The 27065-nt window shown below is 34.7% G+C and overlaps 1 protein-coding gene across 1 annotated transcript in view; it reads left to right on the top strand.

The window, feature by feature from the left end:
- The window catches only part of LOC136763088 (teneurin-2), a 213857-nt gene that overhangs the window by 48885 nt on the left and 137907 nt on the right, over positions 1–27065 (top strand). Inside the window, exon 2 of the mRNA XM_066716811.1 lies at positions 23475–23699. Coding sequence (XP_066572908.1) covers positions 23475–23699 — 225 coding nt within the window. The remainder of the gene's footprint in view (positions 1–23474; positions 23700–27065) is intronic.

The following is a 27065-nucleotide window of genomic DNA, read 5'->3' as shown; positions in this document are numbered from 1 at the left end:
TGAGGAATTTTCTGTTTAAATCTTTAATATAGTTCATTGAAAACAAATCTATTGTGTTTTGTACCACATACATTTGCATTGTAAAAAATGAATTAACTAAGAAAGAAACAGGAAAAACAAGAGAGTGCAAACAAGTTACCTGTTAATAATTAAAGCCCAAACCCACGGGCTGTGGGCGATGTATTTGAGGGACACTTGAACAACGTTGTCTTTTTCCTCTCTCTCTCCTTGTCTCTCTCTGGAAATTGACAGTGAACAATAAAGCCGCTAGTCCCTCAATGGCTGGTTAATATACTGTACATGTTCAGATGACTGCAGCAAATCCAAGTAAAAAACAAACAAACAAACAAACCAAAAAAAATGTAAACAACAACAGTGGGTCAGTCCTGAAACTGACGAGTCCTAATAAATGAGACGCATGTCTAGACGGCACGCTTGTTATTGAGCTTGAGTGAGAAATAATATTGTCTGTTCTCTGCCTATGAAGCACACGAGTCTCTCGGCTCTGCTTTGGGAGCGAGAGCGAGGGGCACTGCCCGTCCTCCAGGGCGATAGATGGCTTCACGCTTCAGATGAGCAGCAGCTTCCCACACAGTTCATCTCCTGTGACGTTGATGATGCCGTATTCCACTTCAACCGCAGTGATGGCGATAGCATCACTTCTCAGAACCACTCTACATACATTTGTTTTTTATAATGGTAGTAGTTAATTAAGGGTGAAATTAATATGTCAGAGGGGGAAAAAAATGAATAATAATGAAAAAATAACAGAATTTCGCATGTAGCTGAACGCAAATATATGTAACCTCATAATATTTTGATTGTCTGAGACTTTTGTAATGTTAATTGATTTCAAATACTTGAGTTAACTTTGGGGGTGAAATAAAAAAAAACTAGAATTCTGCTGGCGTATAATCAAAGACCTTACCGTTAGGCATTAAGATCCTTTATGTCTCTGCGGTCAAACTGATAAATCTAGAGTGAATTCTGTGTGTCTTACATTTCACCTTTTTTGGTTCTTTTTTCTTATATTCCATTTCGCTTGTGCAAATTGCCATCTTCTGGAGTTCCATTTCGAATTATATTTAAATGTGCTAATGAATCAGTCAGAAGTAGTACATTTTTAGACGCGAGGCACATTAGAATGGCTTTAAACTTGCTTCCTCCAATATCAGTCACCGCACGCAATGCAGAACAAATGACACTTGAGAACCGAGTTAATATCTCCGCGCCAGTGGAAGTGTCCGCTTGTTGAGCATCTTTTGTACTTCCAGGCTGCTGTTCTAAGTTCACTAGAAAATTACTTCATTTTGGTGACATGATTATGTAATTCAAAAGGATGCATTTGTGTACTGATGTGTCATATACTGTTCATCTGCAACACATGCAAGAAGGTGGTGCCACCTGCTGTGGCATCTACATTATTTACCGTGTAGCACTTCTCTGGTTACTGATGAGTGGTATGCCAATTTGTATTTGTAATGCGTTGTTTGAGGTTGTTGTAGTCTGACAGGGCACTTGTGATGATTGAAAAGATGATGGGATATCATTTGTACACATGCTGGAAATAGGTTCCATAATTGTGAAAACAGTGCTCATGCTATTTATTTAGTTTTGTCGCTTTGGCTTAAGGAATTAGAAGTTAAATAAGGTAACAACAGTTATTGATCTGGGCTATAGTGAAACGACTTGTGGAAAACCATGACAGAAGCCATATTGTACAAGTTAATACCTACACCTTTTATTCAATGATCATTTGTATCTTCTTTTGCAAGTTTTGAAATTTGACCATGTGCAGGGAGTTTGCTTGAAAGGGGAGAAATGGCACATCTCTCTCGTGAAACCTAAACAAGTCATCTCTGGCCAATCACGATGACATGTTATCAAGCTGGTCTGTTTATACACAGAAACTATACACAACATGACAGATAGGAAGATTTGTCTTTCCATCGATGGGTCAAACATGGTCATGGCTCGGTACGTAGCAGTGTGTAATATACATCATCTTCCGTCTTTAATTCAAGATGTCTGTTTAGATGGTTTAGAGTTGTTTGCCTTGGGCTTCATGTTGAAACACTATCATTCATGTTTTGAGTATAGATTCACTTCTTTTAAATCTCCCTCCACTTATACACAGATTTTGACTTCTCGCTAGATCTCCACTCTCTTCCACCACAGATTTGAAAAAGTCAAATCAAAACATTTATTTTTCAATCACTTGAGAGTGGCCTGGGCTTCACTCTGCAAAGGCAGTCTGTGCTTCATTCTGTAGTTTGGTTTGAAACTCCAGTGGAAACAGCAGTTGATTTACAGTTGTAAATTACGTCTGTAGTTTGTCATTGCCTTTAACCTTGCTCACTATTATTTTTTTGCCTTTGCCACTATTCTCATGGTGACTCACTTAATCTGTTTTCTATGGACTTGTAAAAGGATAACCTTGACAAGGAAATTGATCAGTTAGTTCGTCTAATCTTTTACTAATGTTTGCTTTTGGACTATGGAAACTGTATATTTAACCAGACTCCAAGGGCAGGCTTTTAATTAAGACAGTGACATTAAGCACGAAAGTGGGTAATTCCTGTGTCACTTTTACTTTTACTTTTTTACAGAGCTGACACAATCTTCTCTATGTGACAACGTTGACACATGGTGACCTCAAAAGGTCAAAAATGTTAAAGATCTTGTCCATCTCACATGTTCAGTATGCTGAGCCGATCTAGATTTTTTTATTGTATCCTGGGCCTTTCCATTGTCTGAAGACTGAGTGACTAAAGCTGCTATATATTCAGTTTTGTATGGAACAGTTTTAAGCAAATTATTGAAGAAAAAAAAAAAACTGTATAAAATATTCAGTTCACAGTTGACAGAACCACATAGTAAATCAGAATATTTGTATATAACAAACTTGGTAAATAAGGAAAATGTAAAGCCTGTATTAATGTATTATGTTCTGTTAATTTTGTGACGAACAAATATGACACATACTGCTTTAAGGGTTAATGGTATTATTATATATATTTCTTATTGCAGTCCACAGCTAATCCATTTGATCTGTCATTTACCTCATTGTGTTTACACAAAGGTGAATTAGAGCTGTGTGACCTTTATTATTTAGGTCATCCCTCCACACTGAAGCCTCATTAGCTTTTGGTTGAAAATCCAGGATTTCAGATACGAGACAGGGTAAAAAAATAAAAAATAATAATAATAATAATATAAATATATATATATATATATATATAATTATTTTTTAAAAAGGCCCTTTTCCGTAGTACAAAGTTTATTAGCGATGGTCATGGTATTGGATAATTTGCAATACATTACCAAATGAAATAAATAGTACAATTGATTTAGTTATTATGCATTTTAGCAGAAATAATTATTTAATATATAAGTTAATGATTTCAATTATAATTATATATACACATATACATATGCATACATATACAAATTATATATATATATATATATATATATATATATATATATATATATATATATACATGTACACTTTTTTGGAATGATTTGTTTTGATTTATTGTTAATACAAAACATTAATTTCTTCCACATTTCTAATTATTTATTTTCTGCAGACCTGAAATTAAAAGAAAGGACATGAATGCAGTTTTTTCCTTAAGGTTAATGCATATTTATAGGAGCACTGAACATGGGTACACAAGCATTATTAACATTCAATTTATTTTACTATTTTCTGTTTGGAATTATCCAAAGCTTACATTTAAGTCTGTGTACTTGATATTATATCAATTATATCAGCTTCAAAAAGTGTAATTTATCCAGGAGTATGACAGTGTTTTGTATGAATACAAGTTGGATAGATAGAAAAATATTTATTTGGGTTTTGTTTGCATTTATTTATTTAGTTTTTTTTTGCTGCAGCATGATATCTGAAAGTATTTTCTGCTCGGCTTGCAGTTTAATGTTAGTTTGAATTTACAAATATCACTATGGAAAAGCAAGCATACAGGCTATAACTAATTGTGATTGCTTTTCTATTGGATTTACTTCAGTTAAAATGCAATCCTATGATAACCGGGGGCCAATCAAATGAGACCTGAGTGCCAGGAGAATTGATATACACCTGTATTAGAGATTAAGGGTTATTCTTTCTCTAATGCCTGCTATGCAGATTGCCATTAGGAGAACTAATAACTCCTGGTAATGGTGCAGAAAGGGGGCTAGGAAACATTTGACTGAAGGATTAGCTGCATTCATCTTTTTGGAGGATCAGAACTTAAGTGGTCTGGGCACATTTATCTTCATGAGGAGTGTCAGGAATTTATTTTTAATGGATTAACAGTGGAAATTTTTTTGTAAATTATTGTATCACACCCATGTCGCTTGACGCATGGGTCGATAATATGAGGTTGTTTTCTACCTGGAAGGCTCGGATGCTTAATATACGTGTCAACAGCTATAGTAAATGACAATAAACCAAACAAAACAGGACAAAAAAGTGGAAGGCTTAATGTGTAGTGTCACTTATGGACATATTTTAAAATGTGACTGCACTTATTTTCTCATTTCACATACCATCTTGTGTTTGAAGAACAGTGTGGGGAAGGCACTTTAAAGATGATGACATACGTTGACATATTTTGATTTACATTTCAATTTAATGCAATTTTCAGTACGCTGATTTTTCAGTTTATCTCTGAAATTGTGACTCATCTCTCTCTCTCTCTCTCATAACAGGTATATATGTATTAGGTATGGGTGGTATTCCAGTTTTACAGTTTACTGCAGTTTAGATACTCTATGGTATAGATACTGTTCCTGTTGTGATTATTGTATTTACAGTACATGACCTTTTCTGTGACATGAGCCGTACTGGTCCTGCATAGCTATAGAAATATAACTGGATTGATAACATATTTATATAATGCTCTAGTGTAATACTCCCCAAGTCTTTAGTAGTGCTCAGCTCTCACTACTTGAACCAATGCCTTTCTACACACCTTCCTGTTAATCGTCATCCCTGAGAGTGCGTGCTGGAATGAGTGCTATCCAGTTGGTCATTTGTAATGCCGGTTTCCACACGAGGCATTGATAAATCATGTCTTGGTACACAACTTTTTTACACACCATCACCCTGTAATTTATGCAGACATCTCAAAAGTAATTTATATTGGTACAGGTACAGGTATTCCCCATTTAGCTTGATCCGCTATGCATGGATTAGTTAGCATGAATTTATTACATTCATTTTAAAATTGTTTTACAAATCATTAAAATATCAAACTTTAGCAGAACTTAAACCAAAGTTTGCCCTGCATAAATAGATGGTTTAGCTGTTTAAAAAATGTGCAGGTATATTTTACCTAATTAAAAAAATATTCACATTCAAAATAGTCACAAATCAAACAAAGCACATATTTCTTCAGAAAATGGACTCAGACTGCCCTTGAAAAAAGTTTTAACAACAGTAGATTTTTAGCTTCACTATTTTAGGTCTATAATAAAAAGAAAGGAACGAAACATAATTATAATGGGCCCAATATGAGCAGCAGTCATGAGCCAGGAACGTCCACAGATTAAAATTAAAAGTCTATTAAAATTGGTTAGTTTATTATCATCATTATTATTATTGTTGTTGGTGGTGGTGGTGGTTTTAGTATTATTAGTGTAATATTTTATGAACAGTGCATTTATATCAGTATTTTACAGATTGTGGCGTTTATGAAACCTATCCCCATTAATTCAGTGTATGAATGAGCGCTTGGTAATTTTATTTTATTGTATTTATCAATGAGTCATTATTGTTGATGTATTTGTAATGGTTGATGTTGTAAGTGGTTAATAGCAGTTTTGCTCAAGTTAAATTGTATATAAATAGGAGCATCCAAACAGAAAACCTGCCTTGGTAGTGGAAAACAAGAACAACGTTAAATAACCAGAGCTTTCAAGCTTTTGGAAACAAAATCTTTTTGCATGTCAGAATGCCAACATGAGCATTGAACAAGTGGCATGTCAAATGTCGCGTTTTTAGGTCAAGGAGAAGCTGTTAGTTGCGATGCCTTTGCGCACAGTTGTGACAGCCGTGTGATGTGGGATAGAAAGCAGAGAGCGGGGCATTAAGGGGATGTGACAGCCCAGCCGGGCACAGCGCTGAGAGAGAGGACGGAGGTTTTTAGGATAGCGCGATGGTGAACAAGGGAATGCTGACATGCTCTCTTATTTATTTATTTATTAAATGGGCACAGGAGAGAATTACAAGTCTAAGCAAGCCTCTGCGAGGTACGGGGCGTCTCATGGGGCGAGGAGGGAGAGTGTGTGTGTGTGTATCCCAGAGGATTCCTGCCTGAGATTTCTCACAGTCATGACAACCCATTCATTTTTATTAGCTTCTGCTATGGTTAGGGTTAGGGTTATTACGTTTATTTTTTTATTATTAATTAGTTGTATTTGAGGGTCTGCAGTTCTTAGCATAATACAATTCATCATGTTGGTTAATTATTAAAATAAATGAATAAATCAACCATTTCTTTCTAACAGATGATTCTTGTTTGGTTTTGTTCGTTTTGTTTAATGCATTATATTCTGTATTGAACAGTTTCTCTTTTATGTTGTACTTTGATACTCTTCCTGAATTATTGTTTCTGGCTGGATTCCTTTATTATAATGTATTTATTCCATACTTATGTATTTACAATTGGCATGCTCCATAGACAAGGCATTATTAGTATCTTTCTGGATACGAGGGTGCTTTTATTGAAAGAGAATACAATACAATTCTTCTTTTTAATTATTATTATTATATTTATCATATTTTTTCCATTCAACGTTCTTTTAATGATTTATATGATACAAACAAGAATCTTGCACGACTTACATCTGTATAACTGCATTGGATTAGAAAACAGAACAAGGACAACAATCATATGAAATGAAAGTCCTGTACATAGACGACCACCAAATAGTTTTACCAAGGCTGTGTGTGTGTGCTGACGAACCCCCATCAAGATACAGACAGAACGTGCAGAACTCAGATTATTTCTGTCGTCAAATTGCCTTGTTTTTCCAAATGAATCCCATTGTTTCTCACCCAGCATCGCTGTCTCTCCTTAACACGTGTTTTTACTAAGAGGGAGAGAGGCACAGACAGAGAGAGGATTATCCCAAAGACTTCAGGCACCCAGGGCTTGTTTTTAGTCAGAGGAGAGTTGAGCAAAGACTTCTCCTGCCACATTGTCCTGTCTGTTTCATACGGAGACAGAAGAGTCCGTATAACAAATTCCCAGTACTGCATGTTCTATGTAGATTTTGTTGGACAGAACAATTTCATATTTACATCACGCTGGTGGTTGCCAGTGGTTTACTGTGACTTCAGTATCCCCTTGGCGTTGAATAGGAGCAGCAATACAGTTTGTGCATTGTTACAGAAGAAGGTAAATCCATCAGTCACACCTAATCTCTTCCGTCTTTCTTTCCTTCAGTTTTTTTGTTTTTTGTCATTTTTCCCCCCATGACTTTGGGTTCTCAGTGCAGCATATTTCTGAATTTTAAACTCTTTCAGAAAATCTGAGAATAGACTTGTTAACAAAGATGAATGCTGTTGTGTGGGAATCATTTGTTCTTTGTAGTGTGTCATTGTTGCAATAATGAGATACTTTAGAGCAATCAACATAGTGCTGAATGTAAATACAGCTGGGCCAGAATTAGACTATTCTGGGAGAAACAGTTTGTTTCTGAATTAGTACTAATTAGATAACTTTGAACATACAGTGGTGTAATTGGATGTATTACTCTTCCATTTCCTTGCAGCTGGCTGCATTATGCACCTAGTCAACCCCCCCACCCCCCCAAAAAACTGAAAATAAATATGTCTCTTTATGTGAGAAATGGATGGCCTTTGCATCTTACATTTGATGTAGTATCGACAGAATTAAACCATTTGAACACTGAGCCACACAGGGCGCTCTATGAACTTCCGAACACAAAGCCACAAAGACAAGATTTCCCTGTTATGCACTAAAGAAAAAAAAAGAGAGAAAAAAAATCATTTGTATCTTCCCCCACAACGATGGATATATTCAGCAGAACTTAATTAAGGTTGTAGCATCCCACTGGTTTGAATCATTTTGCCCTTCACTTCAGGATGTCGATTAGGTTCATAATATCCCACAACTGCAGTGTACCACCAGAATACATTTGGAAAAATGTCAAGTTCCTGTCGCAGTCGAAAATGAATATAAATGCAAAGATTTGAAAGACAGAACCCTCAGAAAATTGAATAGCGGCACAAGATATGATTTCAGAAATGTAGCAATGCAATTTATGCAAGGTCATTAACTTAACAATAAAACTGCTTTTTTTGAAGCAGATGTACTGTATAAAAGTATCATAATTGCATATGGATAATAGGAAGCTGCTGTTGTATTTCCGACTTGTCTCCCAAAGAAGTGTCAATCTACGCAACGTGTTAACAAGCCTAATCACTTGATTTATATATTTATTTATTTATTGGTTTGTTTATTTTTGGGGTGGGTGGGGGGATTCGGAAGTAAACCTATTTATTTAATTTCTGTAAAAAAACATGCATACAATGACAATGGCTTTGCTAAATGTGTGTGTGTGTTTGACAAAATATAATACTCCAGCAGATAAAAATGTATGTGAGCAAGTTAAACAAATATAGATTTATACATATAATTGTTAGATAATGTATAAACAGGATGTTACACATATCATTATTATTTTATTATTAAGTGGAAACAACAATAATGTAACAGTATAAAGTTAAGTAGCTAGAATGAGTATCAGATATGATTGAGCAGATTATTAGTTGTATTGTCAATATAACAATAATGAGAATAAGGAAAAAAAAAGTATATTAGTCAATGAAGAAATAATACAAGAAAGGGATAAATGACATCACCAACACAGAAAAACATTGATTATATAGTTAGAAAGATGTGTAGATAAATTGATATACATTTGTATTGTTTCCCATTTATATGTGTATTATTTATTGTATTTTTGTATATGGGGTCCTAATATAGTATATAAAAGTGCAGAATGTCATGTAAATTGGATAAGTGGTGGGTAAATTAAAAAAAAAAAAGAAACTTGACTTGAGCTCATCTACGACCAGATTGCTATCAGGATGTAAAAACAATCTGATGCCTGGCTATCTGCTTTCTGAGGTATCAAGTGAAAACAGCAGGAGTGTAACCCAGACAGAGCTGTTCCACAGAGAGATTTCCAGCTCGGTGGGTTTTGAAAGAGTTAAAGAAAGACAGCTCTTACCACCTGTGAGAAAGAAAAAAAAAAAAGAGACCTACTGTATCGGTAGTGCTTTAAAAGCCCTGGGTGCGCAGGGAGATGTTTCAAACAAGATATGACTGGCCTCCACACAACAAAGATAAAAGCGTCTAGTTCATCCTTTTGAGAATCCAGACTAATGGTACCAGAGCAATGTGCTTCACCGTGCAACCAAACCCCCAATGATATCCTTTAAGCACTGCAAGCTTAAAACAGCATGTGAAATAACCGGGGGGAGCTTGCGTGAGCCACGATGCAAAGAAGTCAGCCTCGGCAAATGGATAAATAGATCTTTCTTGATATTGTTTCGTCGTTGAAACAATGAATCCTAACGGTACAGTTTGTAAGCCTTGCCGTTTTTTAAATAGAATGTGACTTGCAAAATTAATGTTTTACATCGAGAGCCGGCTGAAGCAGGATGCAACCTTGAGTAGTAATCCGAGGGAAGGGATTGCTTTCCAGTACAGGAACTCTGGCGCTCGACTGCATGCGGGATGTGTGTGTGCAGAGGGGGCTTTCTTTCCAGAGTGATTACAACTTGGGGATCAGCAGCTTCTATGGATTAGTAAAACCAACCTAGATTATCATTTCAGCAAAGGCACAAGTATGGAAAAGAGAAAGGGTAAGTAATTATGTTAATGGGTCTAAACACATTCAGAGACAGTGGGAAATTAAGCCTCATGTCATCTTAAGTTGTATTCATGTTTTCAAAATGTAAATGTTCAGCAATTTGGGGCCAAAGTGCTGTTGTTGACATTTTCACAAATAGGTGGTATTTTTATTTAACTTATTGAATAGAAATGTGTAAAGACGCACTGATAAATAATTTACAACTCCAGTGAAGAAAAACTGATTTTGGTTGGTGAAGGAAAATAGCATAAATGATTTATTGGAATTTCTCATTAAATGCTAAGGAACAATAGGTCTTATAGTGTAACAATGTTCCATATGTAAAACAACTTGTCGAATTCTAAATAATTGTGTGCTTTTCATCTTCTTACACTATGTGCGTGCAATGTATACATCAAAAGAAAATCCTTCTGAAGTACAGTAGACGTTAATTTGAAATTCAACAATATGAATGATGAGTTTAGGTTGTATTTTTTATTTTATTTAAAATATTACATTTTTTTGTAAAATCAGTGCTCTACTTTATGCCATAAAAATGTGTGTTTGTGTATGGTCTTTAACATAAATAACTATATTTACCTATTTACATATTAAATATATTTTTAAAATGTTTATTAATTCCCTGAAAGGTGATAATGGATTTGCTAGTCCTGCTTAAACTTGTTAACATTTAGCTGGTTTATCAAGGGAGAGCAGACTGCTACAGCATTGTGAACTCGTTCATTGCTAATTGTGTGTGGTGTTGCAGAATAGATTCTAGTCTGCTGAAGTCAGCAAAATGTACAGCCTGCTGTATACATTTCACAAAGTGTTATTATTCTTATCAACAAGTACATTTTCATGATTCAAATTCAATTAGAATTATAATGCGTATTTCATAGTGAGGATAATACACACATTTCTAATAGAGTCCTTATATGTGGAAAGGGTTTCGGAACACAAAAACTGCTTTTAAATAATGTTTTTTTGTACAGTTAAACATCCACAATATGTATCACAAAGGGCACAAAATATCCTTTCATTTGTTTGTTTTATTTATTTTATACAGGCACACATATATGTTCAGAAATATATATGTAATGTACTCGCGGATGAAGATGCCATTATTTCAGTTGTTAATTTACAAATTCACATAGATACAAAGGCAGTTTTGTGGATGTATTTTTTTTAAATACATTAGTCGTATGATAAAATTCCAAAACCCTTTGACTTTAGTATTCTTTAGTATTGAAAGATTGGTGTTAAGGTTAGGTATTAATATGGTTACAAATATGACATTATAAAGCAAAGCAACACTGAAAACAATATGATAATTTTTCTCCATAGGGGTATCTAGAGAACACCGTCTGATTACACTCACACTTGTGTGTTCTTCATTTTTTAATCTCTCATATGTCAGTATTTTCATCAAATTGTTTTTGATACAAAGCAATTATTTTATTATTAGGACTGATTTAATATATTAGAAAAAGAAATGCTACAATAAAAATCAAATGACTCGCAACATAATACATTCTATAACATAAGCAGCAATGTGATACATTTTCTAACAGATTCAGTGTGTTTTATTTGGTTTCGTCTTTATGTTTTAGTTTTTTTCTTTTTACTATTATTATTATCATTGATTTAAAATATGATGTTTCTGTGGAAATATATATATATATTTGCTGTTGCTTATTCTTGCATTTTATCTGACAAAACTACAGATGTTGTAATCTTCCCCTTGTCTGCGAAGTACAAGTTTACTATGGTGTGTTACACCATCCTTATATAAGCCATTGTTTGCAGCCTTATAGTCTTGCCCTATATGTAGTTACTCATCATATTTTTATAGCAAGTGATTTAGTCCATTTCAGATTATGATTTTAATTTTAAATTTTAAATTTTAGTAACTTTGCTGCTGTTTAATGGTTTCCCTGAGGTCTGGCAGAGTGTCATCATTCGCCCTTTGTTGTGATTATAATTTAATATTTATTTTGAATTGTTGTTTTTTATTCTTGTACATCTTTCTTAATTTCAAATAAATGCTTGCTGAGGTAGTCTTGGCTTGGTTTGCATCATCTTACTTTAACAGGCACAGATCACGTATTTTTTGGGAGGCGCTGTCAATACGGCAAGCATTGTATTGTTCTGTGTGTTTGTTTGTTTTTTATACATGTTTTAGAATATATATTCTAACTAAATATATTAAGAGTGAAAACATAATCGAACATATTTGAGTTCATTTTCATATAATTAAAATATGTTTTTATTTTGGTTTACATGGGTTCCTCTTGCAATGTACCACATGAAGCAAATAAACAGTTCAAAGTTCTAGTTTGAAAAATAAATTGTTTAATTGTTAAGAATTTAGCGAATCATTCCTTGGAAAGTTTTAATCTTTTTACCAGGCACAATGCTGAAGCGCCGTATAATAGTATTGTACAGTAAAGGCCATTGCACAGTCATAATGGTCTTACAACGGTGGTTTATAGATTTTTTTCATTAAGGTTGATTTGATCTAATTCGACGTGCATTAAAAATGTCATTGAAATGTAATCGCCTGGGAAGGCACATGGATCCGTGCAGTTCCTGTTTTTATGTTGAACATGACTGTTGCTCATCTTCGGTGCTGCTGAATACAAAGGACTGTATGATTAAGCAAACAAGGAATACAAGGATATCGGAACAAATACATGGTATGGTACTGAGCTTGGCCGTAATGGTAGAATACAGGTATATCACATTTACAATCATCACACTTCAATGTAGTATTCCCAAATCCATGGGTGTGTCAATCCACAAAAACACAAAATAGTTATTGACACAAACTCTCTTATGTTGATTTGTTTGTTTGTTTTGGTTTGTTCATTACAAAAGTATCAAGACGTTATCCCTGCTGGAGCCAGATGCAGATAACACAATTTTCTGGTATGATTTTAACATATCCAATGTGCAATCAACTTGACAAACAACTCTTCAGCTGCCAGATGATAGATGGCATATAAGTTCCAGTGTGCAATGGCCTTAAATGTGAGGCTGGCAACTGGTCACGTGAATAATCTGTTGTCTAGGAAAACACTAAGAACAACATTCATGACTTCACATTCCTAAGGGCTTGGATGTCACACGTATTATTTGCACCAGAGTAATCACTTCCTCATGAACCCATAAGGAAGCTGAGTTTCATTTTCACAGATTCAGTACATTGGAAATTCACATTAGGTGACAATATGATGATATTGGTAAGTGTGTATTACTGATATACAGTTTTCCATGTCAAAGTTGCAACATGCTTCAGAATATGAAAAAAAAATATATGGACACTTGGAATACAAAATAAAAATATGAAAACAGTTAATAAATATTGTCAATTCGACAAGGCGAGTGACTCATAAACTCATTACTCTAGAGACTTGCTTCAGGAATTCTGAGCAATATGGTGTGTCTGTGACAAAATTCATCTTTTAAACTTCAAAGGCATCAGTTAAATATAGTAATCCCCATCTTTGGATTATCACTTTTTTCTGTTGGTGGCAGAAAAAACACCGTTCCAGAATAAATAGATCATGTCACCCTGTATATCTGAAAGGAGGGGGGGGAAAATGGCGGCCCCCATTTGGAAGGGATGCATTTTGAAAAAGGGATAATGCAGCCAAAGAAAATGCCACTGTCTTCAGTTTTGAAAGGAATATAATTTCTCAATGCTTTGATCTTCTAGGAGGTTGAGAAGTTCTAAAGGCGAAATAGAGAGAGAGAGAAAAAAAGAAAACTAGGACAGTTTTGTTTCTTTCGTGACAGAAGATAAAAATAGAGCACCAGCAACGAGCTGTAGACTTCAAAGAGAGAAATGTGGCTTGAAATATAATTAGCAATTCATATTATATATCTATTAGCAGCCGACAGCTGATTACTGTAAAGTGCACTTAGAAAGTCTATAATATGTTACTTTGTGCTGTACAACTGCAAGTGTAGTCAGCATTTAATAATATGCCTTTTCAAGTCCTAATTAATGATCCAGTAAAAATGCTATAGCTGTGGAATCACCTACCTTCTGTAGTATAACAATGTTTGATACAAATTTTAAGTATTAGTAGTTCAGTTTTTAATACTCTTAATGGATCTGCAACACTTAACATACACAGATAGCAGTGTTAAGTGGCATGCTGTTTAAAAGTTCATTGACATTTATTAAACATGTATATCTCCTAGGCTGTTTAATCTTGAAAGTTTATATTGATTGATTGAATAATTAATTACACCTGTTTGCTAGTGAAATTAAATTATACGGAATGGCAGATTATAAGAAAACAATGCTGTCAACTGGAAATATGATTGTTATCCTATTGTTATGTGTTTTGTTTGTGTGCAGCAATGATGATTTACAGTATCAGAATATATTTCCCAATTGTATTTGATCCATTTTTGGATTCATGCTTTACCTGAATTCCATATATTCCAGAGCTTCCTCAAATTAAAGTGTTTTGATTGATGACACTACAATGGCGTCACAATTCAGTTACCTGTATCCTATATTCTCAGATAACTGAAATGTAATTGGGCAAATGTGTTGGATTGAAATTGTTTGAATATCAAAATATTTGCTTAGCTAGAAATTATGTTGACTTTCAGTAATAGTGTATTACATTAATTTTCCAAGCTCCTTGGGAACTGAAGAGGGGTTACATATTTGCGACACTTATTCCAAACTGTTGGAAAAATTCCCTTCTGTTTGTGCAAGAACAGAATACATTTAGTTTCTGAAGAAATAACGTTTCAAAGTTCTCAAATCATCTACAGCATTATTTTATTTGTATGTTTTATAAAAAAAAAGCTTTTCCACTTTTAAAACAAATTTAAAATATAATAGGATGCGATTGAGACTTTTTTTTTGAAGGCTTTCTTTTAGCCCTTGCATGCAGAGCACTTAAAAGCATAATGCTGATCAAAATATACTTTGTGTGCCCTTCTTAGCCCAGAACTGGAGAGAATACTTTTTCACATATTGCTGCATAACACCTACTTGATAAAGGAATCTGCTTGAAGTTTGAAAACGCTATATAAGCCCTTGCCCCCCACATTTAGTGTTAAATTGTGTTAAAAACCCATTTGATTCTGCATTTCCCACACATAACTAAGTAATATAATCCTCATTTGTAATGATTCATATCTTCAAATCTTTGTACAGACAGACAGCCAGTGTGTGTGGTAAAAAGTTCTTTATGCATACTAACCTGCTACTCAGTCATGTGGCATAACTACAAAATCATTGTTTAACGGATTAAAGCTAAACCTACTGTAGGCTAGAGAAGTGAAATCAGTAGCTGTGAGTCTGAAGTTTAACATATCAAAGGTTTTTTTTTTTTTTTTTTTGGTGGGGGGAAACATGATATGATATTTAAGCTTTGAAAAAGAAACAGATGTGTGTGTGTATATATATATATATATATATATATATATATATATATATATATATTCATTATTATCATTACTTTTAAGATCACTGGGGCCTCACTAAGCATGAGTGAAAGAAGAAAGTGGATGTGTTATGTAATTACTGTACATAATTACTCACAGGTCATATAGTTGAAAGCATGAATAATTGGACCTTGCATTACCACCTTCCCAAGTTAAACCTAGGCAAGTGAAGCCTGCCACCCCATCCCATTAGCACTTTTCCCATTAGTTGTAACGATAGGAATGTGCTCTTTAAGTGAAATCAGTATAAATCGGAAAGTGCTGTCTTCTTTCACAGTTCGATACGACCATCAGTAAAATTCTGCGATTATTTCTCAAACAGCTGTATCAGTGAGCCGTCGCTGTCTGTTAAGATTTGTTTGTTCGCAACGCATTATCATTTTTTCATGTTGGTATCCAATGATATGTGACGTTAAAGGACGCATTGTTTGATGTTACCTAACCTTGCCAAGTTAATTGACTTGATGTATGCAGTCTGAAGAAGTAATTAATGTTGTTGTCGTAGGTATGATCATATGTAATGCCGGTGGTTAGTACCTCCCTGTAACCTCTCTAACACTTCACATCAATAACATTTGAAGGTGATGTGGTCATCATGATAGAGGAGAGTTGGAAGTATGTCCTTTTCAACTGTGTTGCAATAATAATTTAATTACAGTGACGTAAATAAGTATTTCACAGCCATCTTTTAGTTTATTTTTACATAAATAAGGGTCACTCTGTGCAATAATAATGCAAAACTGTATAGGCAGCTCTTGTGATCGGCTTTTACACCTCAGGTTCTCGAATAGGCTTTTGTCGAGGCTTGGGTTTTATGTGTATTGTGTTTAGGTGGTCAGTCTTCAAGTGCACATTAAGTAAATTACGTCCAAATAAACAAACACAACAGATTCAAGCTAACAGTGATACATTTCTGTCATACTTTTGTTTCCCATGTTTTTTTTTTACTGTGTACTTTACCTGTACATTGTCCAAACTTTCTCCAGCCTCTCTCGTGGTTTATTACAGGTGCATTTGTGCTGTGGTGCACTGCATTAGTGGTTGATAACAGAGAGAAGAAAGTGCAACAGATATGGGATGATGAATTACTGTCATTATGCTTGTAATTTGTCACGTTCCAAGTGACTAGGTTCCAGCTGTCTCCTCTTCATTCTTTGGCCACTTGTTTTGCAGTGGGCAGATGGACAATGAAAGTGATACACCAAATGCAAATTGAGTATCCGTGAAGCAAGGAGTTTTAGCAGTTTGGTTTGGTCTATTTATTGTATGGAGATAAAGAAAGTGCATAAGCGTAATGCACTACATAGCTTTACATTTTGGCATTGCACCTTTATATTGTTAAAGACCAATGAGAAAAGAAACCAAAGATTAAACTATGTATATATATATATATATATATATATATATATATATATATATGCAGACAATTGAAAACATATTTGTATTCCTCTCACCTTGACAATGAACATTAAAAGATATGTAGTTGTTTGTTGTTTGCTTTTTCTTCCTGATGGACAGCTGCACATACATTTTATGGTATGAATTTATACCAGTGTTATACAAACCTTGAAACATTCCTCTTCAGCATGGTTGTTGGTCTCTTACAGAAGTGAAATCACACTGACTCCTGGTGTTACACGAATGAGATATTCTATAGTGACAGACAGCAAGTAAGCTTTTTAAATATCAAAAGAGAGAAAATATTCTAGGGCAATTTTGCTAGTAATATATTTTATATTTCCCCAGTAAAAAACAAAACTAACAAAAAACAATAATATTGTAGTGTATGCAGCACTGACAGTGTTGACCCTGACAATTGCCATTTAATTTCAGTTCGCATCAGGTGCAGTATTCCTTTCACAAAATAGTCTTAAAATTAAATAAAAATAAATAAGTGTGCATAAAATATTGTAAATACGCAGATGAATATAATAAATAAAAGCATTGATGCATGTGTAATTTAGGAAACATGATCTATACTAATACATTGAAAGGTGTCTAATTGTTCAGACAAGAGCACGTGTTGCCAAATTGTAGAAATTCAGTTAATTTCTTAAGTGCCGCATTTGAAGAAGCATTAATACAACAATTACGGTTTCTGACTTAATTTAGTTGGTTGGAAACTGCTTGCTAAGTCATGTGGGCTAGTTTAGGCTTAAAATAAAATACTAGTTTGAGTATAGCAAGGCATGTCAATCAGATATTTACAACAGCTTCTCTTGTACTGAGGGAATGACCCCGCAATAAAGGACAAAAGATTGCATCATTGTCAAAGACACGTGCTTGAATCACCGACCCTTATAACTAAACCTCATTTTATTAACACAAAGCAATTTATAATGACCTTTTAAATTTTGGAAAATGAATTACAAAAGCTAAAATGCCCTCCAGTCTAATTGCGTAGGAAATTAAGTCCCATAATTGCTGTTGGCCATCAATGGCAATCATTATTATTTTTTTTTTCCTAATTAACATGATTTAACATTTTAATTGCTGCTTATATTTTTATTGGAGTTTGTAAATAATAGCTGTGAAGTTGTATCGGGAATGGCTGCTTTCATTCAGTAATAAACATTCTTATGTTTTACCTGTAAATTAACAGTTTGTTGTAATTGGGGTTCCCATGCTACACATGTCCAATAGGTTTCTGTCTTAACTGTATTTGGTCAATGACTCTGTGGGAAGTAATCCCCTGTAGTAGTCGCAATTACCCAAAAACCAAAACATTGCAAAAAGCTGAGGACTAAACCAATGTATCAATACTACAGGTAAACCTCTGTGCTATTGACATCACATCTTTAATTTAATAGCCCACATACTTTACCAAAGCAAATACAGGCAAAACAAGTTAAAAGCAAGCATGAGTAATTCCCTGCAGGATTAAACACTCGCTTCCAAGCGATGTCTTTGCATTGTTTCTCAGCAATCATCCCCCACGTAACAAGCAGAAGATAAGTACCGGTTATTTGTTTACTCTCCGTACTGCTATAATAGCTGATGTATGTTTTAATAAATGCTTTTAACTTGATTTCCTTTGTCATAATACATAACAGAAAAAGAATACACACAATCATGATCGTTTGAACGTGCGTTTCCTGCGTTCGTGATGAAATGTAATGCATCTTCATCACAGACCCTCCAATGCAATGCAAAGAACAGTATTGGTAAACAGATGCCAGTGAGTACAAATATTTCCCCAACCCCTGAGGACTTTTACTGACTGGTTTTGAAAATATACCAATCAGAGCACAATTTAAATTAAATAGTGAATAGTCTTGGTAAGAAAGCCATCTGTAATTAATACAATGTTTGATTGCATTGCACTTAACTCTGCTGCTCTTATTCTTGTGCTTTGTCAATTAAATAATTCAGCCACCTCAAAGGGTACAAGGGAAATTAAATATGTCAAGTTGAGTTTGTGCAATTTGCAATTTTATACCAATCACTAAAAACATATAAAAATCGTATAAGACATTGCTGATTTCTTCGTCTTCTATGAATTCAAATTGCTGCTTTGTGTGTGTTGCATTTAATAACATTTTTGTTGATAACCCAAACCCTGAATGTTATTTAAAACCAGAGATGTGTAACCTGTCAGGTATTGTGGATTAGAAAATAAATAATAATCCTCTCTGGTGCTTTTGTATCATATAATGATTATGTATGATGTTGCAGCATGGACATTAACCAAAGGGTGGTGACTTTAATGTCATACATAATAGAATATGATTAATGACCATTTGCTGGTTATTTATTTTCCCGCAGTAGTTAAGGTTACAACACTAGTATGCTCAGATAATCCAACTTTCCACCAGTGGGCTGCAGGAGAAAACACATCTGGGGTTTGATTTGTCATGGTTTTTGTAGCATATGTTACTAAAGAACGGTGTAAAAAGCCTGAATGGCAGGACACCGAATGGATAATTTAAAAACTCAGAAGGACTTCAACAGTATTTCCAGTTTTTATTGGATATGTTTTGTAACTGAGATGCTCACATCTGCCTATTTCTGTAGTTTTTATTGGTCTTCAAGAGGTCAATATTACTCAATGAATGTAATTGTGCAATTACATGATTATGATGATGATGATGATGATTTTGATTATGTTGATCGTTACAACTATGACTACTCAACAACAACATAATAACAAGGAAGAAAAAACTCTAAATGTGAGCCCTGAGCTTCATAAAGAAAACAAGCTTTAATAAACGAGTTCTTGACTTCTCTGATGTTCCTATTAGTTTACATTGAATGTGTGATAGCTAAATAATCTATTCTCTAAACCTTATTCAAAGATTTAGATTAGATTTCATTGGAGGCATGCTTCCTCCTGCAACTGGTCGTCCAGCAAAAATATGCAAGAATATGTCAACTTATTGATAAACTGAAAAGCGGTGTTGCACCTTTATGGAATGTGTGAGGAGGGAGTTCTAATTAATTCACTCATTCTGCTTTCTTTTTGCTACTGTTAAACAAATTTCATCCCACTCTGTTGAAAGAAGGTCTACTCTGACGTTGATTGACTCCAAGTAAATTGCCTGGTAGAAAACAGTGAGCTGTAGAGATAGAGAAACTGCAATCAACAACGAATGTTTTACTTATTGATTGACAAGCAGCAGAGATGGGTGGTATTAAGATAAATTGGTCAACAAGGCCCTGTTTGACAGCATCTGAGATTCGGAAATTGTTCTCGTTAATTTGTTGAGGGGGGGTACTGTCATTTAGTGAGACAAGTTTGATTAGGATGTGTTCTCTTTTAATGAGTGCCGGGATTCTTATATGCATGCATGCAAAGAGTTAGCAGTATCCTCTTTGACTGACAGGGCGCTCTATCTTTAGGATTGCTTATTTAACACTGTTTCATCGGGTTATAAAAATGTAAATGGAACAAGTACATCTTTTGATATCGGCAGCTTTTTTGAATGTAATTATGTGAATGCTTAACAAAAGTAAATTTGAACATTTCAGAGCAGATAAGGAATTCCATTCATTTCCTACTGCTTGCACAGCAGTAGGGTATTTCTGTTACCGCCATTCGCTCTCTCTTGGTTCATAATCAACCTCTTCTTAGTCGTAGATTTTGAGGGTCTGCCTTCAGAAGAACATAAAAAGATCCATTAGCTTATATCTATGCTTTTGATGCTGATTCCAAAATTAAATAGACAACATGATTGTAGCTTTTAATTAGCCCTTACAAATTCTGTATTAATGATAATAATACTATTGCTGCTACTACCACTAATAATAATAATACAGATTGCATACTCAAATTATAGTGCTTTGTGATATTGTGAGGATAGTCTAAATTTAAAGAGTATGTTTGTGAAGTTATAATGCCTTTGAAATGGCCGGTTCTGTACTTGAAAATGCGATTGACAACGTGTTACGGCAAGAAGGCGTCTAACCCGAGTGTGTTGTGCTCAGAGTAGAAAGGAAGCAGTGTTTTAAACCAGAGTGCTCACACTGGATTAGTGCAATAAACGGACATAGGGCATCCTTATAATGTATTGTAAGACTGGACATAACTGTGGGAAAATGCTGCTTCAGGTTCTTGTTCTTTCCATTTGAACCTCAGTGTGAAACCTGTTTGACTATGGGTTCTCTGATAGATTTGCAATGGTCTCACTGACACTATTGTTAGACTAATGAGATTAGCTTCAATACTCGAGCTTTTAAAGATCCACGTTATCAGCCATTTGCCAATTGAATGAATGAAGCCACCTTTATGTGCAGCTCACAGTGTGCTTTTTATTCCACACAGGGAATAGAAATAACTTTAGAGAACCACATTTCTACAAATTATTGATATCAGATCATTAATATACAGACTCAACATTCCTGAATTCTTTATAAAATATAACGACATCCTTGGAAAAATGTTGACTATCATGTATGAATGTATTTAATCAATTTGCATTTAAATTCACATGTTTTCTGTATCTTCCCACAATACATAGAGTTTTCAAGCCACTGGTGCATTGTACACTACAAACCGGTATCTATAATTGTGGGGATTCGTGTGATCATTTTTTCCCAACCAAATTTACAAATTTACAAAGTGGGAATAAAGCATTAGCACTTCTGGGTGGAAATGAGTATTCTGTGCCTTCAAGGTAACCAACACTGGTGCTGAGCTTCCCAGCTAGTAATTACACCTCAAATTTTCACTGGTTCATTATTCGAGGTGCCATTTTTCCCACCTACCTTCTGGCTTGCACTGCATGTGCCATTTTAATGACTGTACAATCACATGGTCATGCTTTGTGCAAGATTTTGAGCACAATCATAATAGAGGTGAGTGAATATACTTGGATAAAGCATGCAAAAGACAAATAGCATGTTTTAGTTGTTAACGCAAAAAGCAGAAACATTACATACAAACATTATATTTAAATAAACAATTAAGAAATGCATGCAAACTGTCAGAGCCATAACACATTTTTTTACACATTTTATCCCTACTTTGTTGACCTGTCAGAGTTTGCTTTTTCAAAACTGATTATTCAGTCATGTTTGTATTGTGTATTGCATGTGTATGTATTATTGTTTACTATTCAACACATTAATCACTGTACATTAATTAGAATCATAGATCATTTTGTAGTCTATTCAAACACTGGTAGGGAATGTGGTGACATAAATATTTTCAGTTTTTGGCTAAGAAGGGCGAAAAAACAAATGAAAATCTTTTTTTTTTTTTTGCTTGGAAGCTAAGCCTAGGAGGCCTAGTGGCTTAATTGACTATCCTTTGAATCCACTTGTCAAATTACTTGGTGGCCTCATTAGAGACCAGTTCTATCAGCTGTCCATATCTCAGGGTGTGCCACAGCCTCAGTTTATGATATGAAGAAAGGATGGAGAAAAGAGGAGTGGGGGGGCCGAGCTTCTTTTGCAATAGCCACTTGTGAAAACACAACCTGAAAACCTAATATTCACACACACATTGTATTGGAGATAATAATCAATAAAGATCGTGTGCTGGATAAACACAACCTTTAAATGTAGAAGCGTGTCCATTAGTTTGCCATCTTACATGAGCGCAGAATACAGACAATAACGCTAAACACGTGAGCCCAGGGAGAAGCCTGTAAGACTACCACAGTTTTAAGGCTCTCATTGAAGACATCAGGGACTAAATGGAAAGAGTTATTCAGGTCAAGCTTGAGGTTGAAAACTAACAAGAGGCTACACTCTCCATCTGCTGGCATTTAGCCCAAGGATAGGCTAATTAAATAAAAAATAAAAAATAAAAGAGAGAGAGAAAAGTTGATGGCAGTTATTTGAAAAAAAGCTCAATGTAAGTCTATAGATAATTAAATCCTCTCAGTACCTTTTCCTTGCTGGGTGTGCACTGAAGCCGCAGAATGTTCTTTTGAAGACAGGCAGGTATGAAAGTGCAGCAGACGGTGGTGTTTCATATGTTATTGTCTCTTAGCAGGGTTTTGCACTCAGGAGATAGCTGTTAACAGGGCACCAAGAACCAGCTGTTTTCATTAAAACGATACTGAAATGTGAATCTAATAACCGAACAAGGGCCTCTTCAGGAAAGAGAGAGTGGGGGGGAAAAAAGCTTGTCTTGTAATTTAAGGTTAGGTATAGAAAATGAGTGTTGGAGGTTAGCAAGATGTATGTGCTGTCATTTTAGAGTTGTAAACTGTATCCAAGTGTATTTCTGCCAGGGATATGAGATGGCATGGCAGGCGATTGCTTCCGTTTTGTGCAATATTCAAATAGATTAGTACGACAGGATTTCCAAGCTAAAATATTTACCAGTTGGAATGTTTTACAGCATGTGCCACTGGAAATGGTAACACTAGTAACTGACTGTCATATGACAAGCAAGTTAGACCTTTAACAAAGGCTTTTCTAACGGAAAATTCCATACAGGTGGAGCCATACATGTAACGAAAAGATTAAAAAAAATCTTATAGACAAAAATAAACCTTATTCCCTTTTGATAAAACAAAACTAAAATATGTTTACTGTATATGAAGAGCTTTAATCCTTTTGTCCAACGTTTTAGTGTGTTGTTGCTCTAGAATATTCCTTCCCTCGCTCCACACCATCCATTGGTAACCTGTGATCCTCTGTCCATTCCTCAGGTCGCCCCATTCCACCCACTCCCGCGTCCAGCCTGCTCCCTCCTGCCCCTGCTCCTCCCACCGGCTCCCATCACCCCTCACCTGCTGGCGTTAGAGATTGCCAGATGCCATTACTAGAAAGCAACGCCTCCCACCCCATCTTGGAGTCCAATCCTGATGATGAATATTCACCCAACACATACCTGCTGAGAACTTGTGCCGGGCAACCACAGCCCCCAAACACCGGTAAGAAATGAAAGGCCTGTCCGGTATCTCTCGTCTCTGGCTCTCGACCTTTTTCTGTCTTTTTTTCAGTACTGTCAATCCTCTAGAGATTATTCAAAATGGGCAAATGGTCCCCCTTAAATGTTTGATTCTTTTTATTTTTGTTCTCTACTTTCTTTTGACAAACAAAAAACAAAAAGACAATGCTTATTCTAGACAGAGACAACAATATATATTATAGAATGAGGAAAGTGTCAGTCTTGTGTGCTTTACAATAACTTCAAAATCTTAACAAAAACCAAGAGACCTCAAATTAACTTCTAGCATTGTTAAAATATGTTTTTGTACCTTACATTTTTGACATGCTGAAAAATGTGCACTTACGCATGCTTGGGTGGCTTTGTTAGTTTCCCGCCCCTTTATTTGCTGTAGACTGAAAGGCATACCATGTCTGAGAAGCCGAGGATTATTTAGGGCTAAAAGCATGTTGTAACAGAAGATAGAGCATTTGAATTATTTCTCTTGGATTGTATTTTAGTTTTTGTTGTTATTGTTTATGTTCACCTTCTTACATGATTAACTTGCTAAAAACGAATGTAAACCTTGATATTGGAAATTATTTTTGGAAACATGTATGTAATTTCTGTGTGCAGGAGGAAAACTGTTTATAAACTATAAACTATATGATAAACTATAGGCCTATTTTATTTTAGACAAGGTTTAAGACCTATTGGTGCATTAAGAACAAATCTTGCCATCATTCATTTAGGTGTAAACCATCGTTGCTGATTTAACATTGAGAAAATGTAGCTATTTTCAGACTGGAAAGTTTTGTGCATAGAGATATGCCTATTTCAGTTTCTCTAAAAAAATATATATATATTTTTTCCGTTCAGACCTCTTTGTTCTTCACTGAACGTGGCCCAGCTTTGTTCCGGTTGAATAAGCTGTAACAAAGCTTAAACTTTCCACATACCTCAAAGTCATCCAAAAAGAGAGAGGCATGCCTTCCAAATTATTCCCGATGTGATATTTTCCTTAGAAGTGTCCTTCCCCAAAGCCTTCTTTTATATGTCTGTGAGAATGAGCCGTTCTCCAGTGATGGAGCAGGCGGCTCTCCGTGAGCTAATGCAGATCGAGAGCAGAGGTGGCTTTTTTTGATTGAGGGATACAGGATCTCACAGAGGGCCATAGTCAAATTAATTTTAGTCCAGGATTGGTTTTACAGTATGCAACAGATGACTTTATTTTCAATTAAATAAGATCTGTTGGTAGGTATCCAGGTAGGGAGGGAGGTAGATAGACAGATAGAGAGAGAAATAAATAGTTAATTTACAAGTCACTGATGTAATCTTATCTGATTTTTTTCCTGTTTAGAAAGCCTGTACAGGGCACCGTGGGATATTGGCCATGACCTTCACTTAAGTGATGGATTTTTGAAGTGTAGCAAAATAAATAGATCATGTGAGCAAAGCAATTGGGAGAATAAATCAATTTAGTGAGAAGTAGACTCATTAATGTATTCATTGATTAGATTTTATCTAAAATCATGGTGGTTTTAAAAAATTCTAGATGTGTACAACTGCATTGATTTTGCAAAGAACAGCATTAAGCTTGATCTTCATAAGATGATAATAATAATGTGTTGGTCCTGGCTTCAAGTTACTTTTTATGGATTTGTGATTAGAAATTTAGGACCAAATAACATGGAGTTTTGTCATGGAGATTCTTTATTAGCAATGCTGAAATTCAAGTCAAGAAAATCTAAAACCACACATATTTTAGAAATATTTAGCTGCCATATTATCTGCCTAGAATACTATACCCCCACTATTTTTGTTATATATTTAGGGGGAAACATAATATACAATCCATTGTTAATACTGTAAAAGCCCTTCATCTGCTATAAATCTTTATTAAAGCTCATCAAGGCTCTAAGTTCAAGAGCAATGTGATTATAGCCCTCTTAAAATGATATTACATCATTGGAGTAATTGGTTTACCATTTGGTAAAGCGACATCAATCATAACTAGAGTAACCACGCAGTAAATGAATTCAACCTTTCCAGTGCACAGACTGACACTGTAATTGCTCAAAAAACAACCTTGAAACAAAATTGGAAATTGCAGTGTCTCTCAATGTTATGTTAACCTAATGGATTTATTTTTAAACCCAACACATGATTTGCATTACTTGGTGGATCTTGAATTACAATATTGTCCATCCTCAAGAAACTTCGGCCATTGCTGATCCCCCATTTGTCATTTACCGGTAACCATTAGAAGTAGATATTCCTTCAAAGAAAGACTGATAAACCTATCAAGGGTTTTACTTCTTAGTGATTATGTTGCTGTGTGTTGAAGCTAACAAGTCTAGATTCTGCACCGAGGATATAAAAGAGCTGATTGGAGGGAAAAAAAAGCTCCGTGTACTGCTTTGTTCACATCTGTCTTTTGTGAATGACAATGTAGTAACACTAGGCTTTAATAAAGAGACTCTCTTCGAAACTTAATTAAATGTGCTGTGCAGACAAATTTCTTTCACTGTTCGTTATGCAGATATAAATGCTTATTGATAATACATCTACTACTAATGATAAAACCAATGCGATTATTAGTAAGAATTACTAAAGTCATAAATTAAACATTTCAGTCTTATTTGGTCCTGTGTGTTATATTTGATTGAATTATATAGACGAGCAGTGCTGCCATGTAGAAATGTCCAATTCAAATATTTATTTTATCCAGTTACTGGTGTTTGGTCTTATGGAACATAAAGCAGATAAATCAAATTCATGAAATCCACTTTTTTTGTGATAACACTTTATACAGGAGAAATACAAGATTGTATGATGTATGTATGTACTCATTTTAAGTTTATTTTTTAGCCATTATTAATGTGTTGTTGTTTCTTATATCCGGGAGTGTGTGTAAAGTGTTTTCTTTATATATTATGTGAAAGATGCCAATAATTCCAAAATTATTTTCTGAACATTACCAAAAGTGAGTCAAACTGTATTGCACTGTATTTATAGGAAACATCTGCAACTGGGTTTTGGTTGATATATTTATTTATTTAATTAGATTAGTCACTAACATCTCTCCCATTTTTAGGTCTTGCTAAAATAAAAAATAAATAAACAAGATAAGAGAACTCAAAACTGCAAGAGACCTTGAGAATATAGTGCACATGTCCTTCTACAAACATATTTTCTGTTTCATATATATATATATATATATATATATATATATATATATATATATATATATATATATAAAAAGTAAGAAATCCACAGAGTATTTCCCCTACCCTGCATACCTTCAGTGCACATGCAATGGCATTCACAGTCTGTTGGAACTGCATTTCAATCTGTTCCGTTTGATTAG

Source organism: Amia ocellicauda, chromosome 11 (assembly GCF_036373705.1).
Source record: "Amia ocellicauda isolate fAmiCal2 chromosome 11, fAmiCal2.hap1, whole genome shotgun sequence".
NCBI classification, from domain to species: domain Eukaryota; kingdom Metazoa; phylum Chordata; class Actinopteri; order Amiiformes; family Amiidae; genus Amia; species Amia ocellicauda.
This window is presented reverse-complemented; position numbering and strand designations above follow the sequence as displayed.